At 42.1% G+C, this 6,828-nt stretch overlaps 1 protein-coding gene across 1 annotated transcript in view; it reads right to left on the reverse strand.

Annotated features, from left to right (window-relative positions):
- The window catches only part of SCIN (scinderin), a 72,270-nt gene extending 65,681 nt beyond the window's left edge, over positions 1–6,589 (reverse strand). Inside the window, exon 1 of the mRNA XM_045828622.1 lies at positions 6,072–6,589. Coding sequence (XP_045684578.1) covers positions 6,072–6,270 — 199 coding nt within the window. The 5' untranslated portion in view covers positions 6,271–6,589. The remainder of the gene's footprint in view (positions 1–6,071) is intronic.
- Positions 6,590–6,828: the final 239 nt, after the last annotated feature.

Genomic DNA, 6,828 nt, shown 5'->3' on the forward strand with positions numbered 1-6,828 from the left:
TTCTTATAAAATAAATGTCTCTCTTTTTCATAGTTCATGGCTGGATAGGCCTTGTGGTTCACCTGAAACCCAGGTTGAGACTATTCACCAAAGCTAAAGAGAGGAAATCAGTCGGCCAAATTGAAGAAAGAATTTGATTTCTTTACAATTCTTATTACTCTCAAAGGGACCTGTAGAGCAAATATCTTCTCAGTAAAAAATTTAGTAGCTAGAAGAACATGTGACTTGATCTATTTTGTGAACTTGTTGTGGTCAAAGGAAATTGTGTAACATACTTTGAAAAACACACATGCAGTTTGCGGTCTAGAAGGACTCCCGTGTCATTCTTACCTGCATTCCCATCCATAAATGAGAATACTGATAAAGGCATAGATGTAGATTTGTGCAGTGAAGTTTTAAAAAGAAAACTTAAATCAAAATTAATACCAGGCCATTAAGGATGATGTGTTTGACATAAATGTTCTTACTTGAGTATAAGTTGAACCCCAAGTCTCTTTAGGAAGGTGTAAAGGGACATATAATTAATGAATGGATTGGAAGTAAGTGAATTAAATTATACTATCACTTGTTGATATTTATGTACTGTGCTAGGCCATGAAATATCAGTATGAATAAGCCAGAGTCCTTGCTCTAAAGAGGTTGAAAGTTACTAATGAAGCTAACAGCCGTCTTTGATTGTGAAAACCAAAATCAAACTCAATTGTATCATGATGAAATCCTAGCAAATAGTAACTTAAGAAATTCACTTCACTTATTTTCCCTATACTAATTTTACTGATGTTATGTTGTTTTGTGTTATTTTACATTATTTTATTGTATATGCATAAAAGAACAAAACACTTGCCAAATTAGGAATACAGGGGAACATTCTCAACTTGATAAATTCTCTCTTTTTTTTTAAGCTAACATAATGCTTCACAGTGAATGACTGAATGCTTTCCCCTAGGACTGGGAACTAAGGCAAGTCTGCCTACACTCATTAATCTTACTCAACATTATGCAAGAAGTTCTACCCACTGCAATAAGGTAGAAAGAGAAAAGCACACAGACTGGAGAAAAAGAAATAAATGTTTCTATTTACAAATGAGAGGATCACCTACATAGAAAAATTTTAAGAAATCTAGAAAATAAATAAATAAATTTTAAAAACCCTCCCGAATAAGTGCATTCAGCAAGATGGCATAATAAAAATGAACTGATAACAAAAGGCAGCTGTTTTTTTGTATAGAAACAACAGACATGAAAAAATAGAAATGAAAGGCACCACACCATTTATGATCACTCCAAAAAACTCAAGGATATATTTAACAAAGCCAGTACATGATCTATGTGCTAAAAATTACAAAATGGTGATAAAAAGAATCAAGGACCATAATAAATAAAAAGACATAGTGTCATGGACTGTAAGACTCAATATAATAAAGATGTCAGTTTTCCCCAAATTGATCTGTAGGTGTAATGCTATTCCTGGCAAAATCACAGCAAGTCTTATTATAGATCATATGATTTCATTATAAAACTTACATGAAAAGGCATAGGCCCTAGAATAGCTACAACAATCTTGACAAAGAAAACTAAGCCAGGAAAAATAACTCTATCTGATATTAATGTCCATCTATACAGCCATAGTAATTAAGAGAGTGTAGTATTGGTGCAAAGATAGGCATACAGATCAGTCGATTGCGTTTCCCCCAGTGGTAACACACTGTAAAACTATGGTGTGGGGACCTCCGCACCTTTCAGTCGTGAAAGGGCTCTGTGGCCTAGCACCCAGTTCCTGCCACCGGAGATCATGCCAAGGCCCCTGAGCGGTTGCTGCCGAGGTTTCCAGCAGCCCACAAGCAAGACCGTGCGTGGTAGCCATCCCTCCTGCAACTCACTTGTGCCACCCGCGACAACCACCAGCGTCGCCTGGATTCCACCCCCAGTGACAGCTCCAGCGGAAGTGTGGAGTACCAGGAAGAAGCCATCGTCCGCCACCCAGTACCCCCAAGGCCGTTCCTGGTCACTGGTGGATGAGCTTTTTTTTTTTTTTCCAGGAAGTCCACTCTCCTGTTCAAGGCCCCGACGTTGGAGTCCCAGAGCACTCGGAATCTCCCCAGGCCTCCCGCAGTATGGTCACCTGTGACCTGGCTCGGGCAGCCTCGAGGAAAAAGGCTGTGGCCAGCCCAGCAAAGCCAACACTCCTCCCCCGTCCTGAGTGACCACCACCAGCTACCCAACATCCAGAGGCGCTAGGCTCTTTTGAGCCCCTCCCCTCACCTCTCTTCCCCTCCTCGCCCATCCCATAGATTAGAGAAGCTGCAGCAAGCAGAAGCAGTTGGGTTCTTTTATACCAAAACAGCAAAATACAGAAAAGAAAGTTGGAAAAACCCTGCTCTTTATTACCCAAGACACACTCAAACCTTCCTGATGTCCCATAAGCATGAGTCTTGCACAAAGTACAAAATAAAGGACAAGTACCCAAAAAAAAAGCCTATAGTATAGTTTAGTATATCAGATTATAGTAATGTGTAAGTATACAAGTATAGTACAGCACCAAACACCACTATCAGGATTTGCCAGTGATACTAGGCACTTATCCTTTTGATATTTCTCCAGTTTTACCTGTACTCATCTGTGTGTTTGTACATTTAATTTTACTGTATATAATTTTATCATATGTGTATGCCCACCATCACAGTCAAAATACTATATAACCCTATCACCAAAAAATCTCTTATATTGTGCTTTTATACTACACCCACCTCCCTCCTGCATTACCCTGGCCCCACCCCATCCCTATCCTCTGATAACAAATTGAAGATTTTGTCATTTCAAAAATGGTACACAAATAAAATCATATAATATGGAATATTTTGGCATTAGGTTTTTTTCTTACTCAGCATAATTGCCCAAGCATTTATCTGAGTTGCTGAATAAAAAGTTTGTTCCTTTTTATTGCTGAGTAGTATTCCTTGTTATTGATGTGCCACAATTGTTTAACCAGTCACCTGTTGAAGGATCTTGGAGTTGATTCAAGTTTTGATCTATTCAAATAAAGCTGCTATAGATACTCATGTATAGGTTTTCACATGAATATAAATTTTCATTTCTTTGAAATAAATGTCCACAAAGGCAATTGCTGGATCATATGGTAAATGCATGTTTAGTTTTGCAAGAAGCTGCCAAATCCTCTTCCATAATACTCTACTCATACCCCTCATTTTATACCCTCCCTCCAAGAAATAGAGAAAAATCCAGTTTCTCAGCATCCTCGCCAGCCCTTGTATAGGTTCTTTGCATTGTAGGTTGTATAGTGTAATCCAGTTCTTTGGATTACCAGTGCCTTGCATAGAGCACAGTACAGACTAGTTTTACCATAAATGTTTGTCTTAAATATATTTATGTAAAGTTTAAAACTGGCAAGGAGAAATGCTGAGGGTGGAAGTGTATCACGTAAATCCAGGATGTGACAGGCAGTAGCTTTATCATCTAGCCCTGCTCAAACACAGAATGGCATCGTAAGTAACCAGAAGCAGAAGGTGGATGCATTTAAACCACAAAGCTGGAACATTTAAGAAGGACCAATGCAACACTCTCAGTCTCATGCAACAAACTTGCTTTGTAAATAGAAACAATAAAATGAAATAATCTGAGACATGCAAGGGTATTCTAGAAAGACACTGAGGGGAAGACCAGGAGAGATGACTCGCTATTCTCCTATTGTAGGCCCCACTCCTTCCTTTTCCCCTTCCCCTCTCCCTTGGCCTGTTGTTTGTTTCTACCCCGTGCACCCTTTTCATCCGGGTCTGACTTGACCTTCACTCTCTTCCATCTTCCTCCCGGCCAATTTCCTATGTCAAACTTTCTTTTTCCTTGAACTTTTGCCTCTTCCTTTTGGAACTTTCACTCAATCTGTCTTATTAAAACTCATGGATTCATCCAAATTTAGATCTTAGAGTGAAGGATTCTGGATGCAATTCTGCTTGCTTCAGGGAACAGAAGTAGGAGGAGCTGCTGAACAATTTTACCTAACCATCTGCTGGCTCTTTAAACTTTTCCATGTTCCCCATGATCTTCTCTTGACACAAGATCCCTCCCAATGACCCTCATTTTCCTCCTTCCTCTCAGGCTTCTCTACTGCCCCCATCCACAGACTCGGAGTGTCTCCTTCACAGTGCCCATCACATTTTTCCTGTCTTAGATCATGTTTTCACTTATGGTACCTCTGTGATTATAAATTTTCAGGGATGTTTCCTAAATAATTCATGTGCAAAGATGCCTTATACAATGCTGGGCACACTAATTACTGAAGAAATTAACTTGTTAATTAACACATCATTAATTTCAGTTTTAGCAGATCTTAAAGATCATAAGATGTTTCTGCCCAAAGCATTTTCTATTATATTTTTTGAACTTGGTGAACACTAAAGGAGTAATTAAGAGTCAATAATTAATAATGACTCTGTGTAAACCTTAGAAAACTTAGTGCTCAAAGACCTTATTTGGATAAGAAAGAACCTATAGAATTAAAAAAGTGTATTCAAAGCCCTCTTGCAATCTTCTGACAAAGTCAAACTCAACTATTGTCCACAGCAAAATATGAAGTTCTTCCACATTTCAATTCACCAAAATGGCAAATGCAGCATTTCAGACACTTGTATTCATTCCAAATGCAAGTTAGATAGGAAGACCAAGGTGAGGCCATTATTATTCTATCTGATGTCACTCAGTCACGAACATGGTTATATATTAGAGTTTCAGTGTTTGAGGGGGTTGGTATAAAATAGTAAGATTACAGTGGGAACCCAAAATGAGCTTCAGCATCCTCAAACAAACACAAAACTTTAATGTCGAATGCTGTAATGAAAACAGTCCTTTCTCCCTCTATATCTTTGTCATTTGGGTATCCGGCTCCAAGTATTGACTAACACTGAGAACATTGCTTCTTAATGTTTTCTACCATTTTTTTCCTTAAAATCTTCAAGTGTTAGGAAGTAAAAATAATGGCTTTTAATGGCTTTCAAGGTCTTCAAAATGTCTATGTATGTGTGGTTTTCCCATAAACTCAGGAATAAAATGAAAAACAAGAAGCACAAGTCCAAGGGAGGCAAGCTAATTTTAAAAAGTCAGTGAAGCTCAGATAATCAGCACGTTGTTAGATGGGGTGTGCTCACTGGCCCAGGATCTCACTGGGAGAGGCTGGACATTCAGGATGTTTACGAGTAAAAGTAGAAGGTGGAAAAAGTAGAACACACAAGGCTCAGTGTCCTGAGAGTCTGGCACGAGTGCTGCCCAAAATAATTACAGCTGAAGGGGTAGGTTTGTTCCAGAGTGTCCTTGTTCAAACAGATAAATACTAAGTTTAAAAATGACTATAAAAGCAGCTCGTTTAAATACATAAATAGGCCATATAAAGCTATTTATTTATATTGACAATATCTGTATTATTTGTCTCCTGCTTGCATGCAAGGTGGCCAGCATCTTAATAAACAGGGACGTTAGCCACACTTGCGAGCCACGTGGTGCAGGTGGGATCTTGGCTTAAAGCAGCCATTAATCGACGCAATTAATAGAGAAATACAAGCTGGTACTCAACAGGAGGCAGGGGAGGCAGGGGAGGATTAGTTAACAAACAACAAAACTTCTCGCCAGCTGCAGCAGACGCCCACAAACTTGACTTCTCCTTCCTGACAGGGAAGCCAGGACAGAACTTGTCCGCAGGTGAGCGGGACTTGGCCAGCGCCTCTGTGCGCGGAACAGCGGCCCTGGCAGGGAGTGTGGTTTGGAGCTGGAAGGCGAAAGAGGGAGGAACCAGCTAGAGGAACCAGTCCCAAAACCCAGGAGAGGAACTCGGCAAAGTTCAAAGCCAGTGGGAAAAAACTGCTCCCGACTTCGCAGCGCCCGGTGTTTGGCGGGGAGAAAGTGGTCAGCCCCAAAGGCGCGGCCCTGCGGGGCACAAGCGGCGCGAGGTCTCCAGGACAGCCGCGTCTGCGCCCTCATTCCCCTGCCCTGGGAAATCTCAGCTTCCAGTGGACTGGCCCCTCCCGAACCTGGGCGCGTCCAGGTCCGGTGCTCGCAGCCCTTACCTAGCCAGAAGTGCAGACGGTAGGTGAAGCCCCGACACGCCTTGGTCGTGTGCAGCACCAGGTAGGCATCCCCGACGTAGAAGTCGCCGTAAGCGCTTGGGGGCACAGGCACCAGCTCCATCTTCTCGATCCTCCAAACCTGCAGACCCGCCTTCTTGCCCGCCCGGGCGAACTCCCTGTGGTACAGCTCCTGGGACATGATTCGGGCACGCGATGCTCCGGTGAGGAGTCACAGGACCTTGTTGACCTTCGTGTCGGACTGAACCGAGAGCTGCCAGATGGACCCTCTTCGCCGGGACTTTATAGGGTTCGCCGGGCGGCGAGGCGGGGCCCCGAAAAGGGAGTGGCTAGGTGCCGAGGCAGGAGTTGCAAGCTAGGAGAGGATTCCCTCCTGGGCAGCGCCTACTACTGAACTCCCACGCCCTTCCCTGGGGGAGAAGGAAATTGGAATCTTGGTCTTGAGACCCGGAGGGAATTTACAGAAACTCTTGGAAATGCCTCCTCCAAGTTAGGATGTTTCCCCTGGCAACAGACGGAGGAGATGAACAATTATACCTGGACGGTGCATCGTTTTTGAAAAAAAAAAAAAAATGGCTATACGGGTAAAATATCACCCAAATCATCAATGTCATTTCATTGGTCACTCTCTCCATTCTTGATAGCTGAAGGTGTTCTGTCTTGATCTTCCCAGTTCGAATATGCCTTGAAAAACAGCACGTCAGGTTTCTCGGGAAGGACGAAAACCTCCAAAGTTGGA

This window comes from Phyllostomus hastatus, unplaced genomic scaffold (assembly GCF_019186645.2).
Source record: "Phyllostomus hastatus isolate PE091 unplaced genomic scaffold, TTU_PhHast_1.1 phas_scaffold_78, whole genome shotgun sequence".
In the NCBI taxonomy this organism is placed as follows: domain Eukaryota; kingdom Metazoa; phylum Chordata; class Mammalia; order Chiroptera; family Phyllostomidae; genus Phyllostomus; species Phyllostomus hastatus.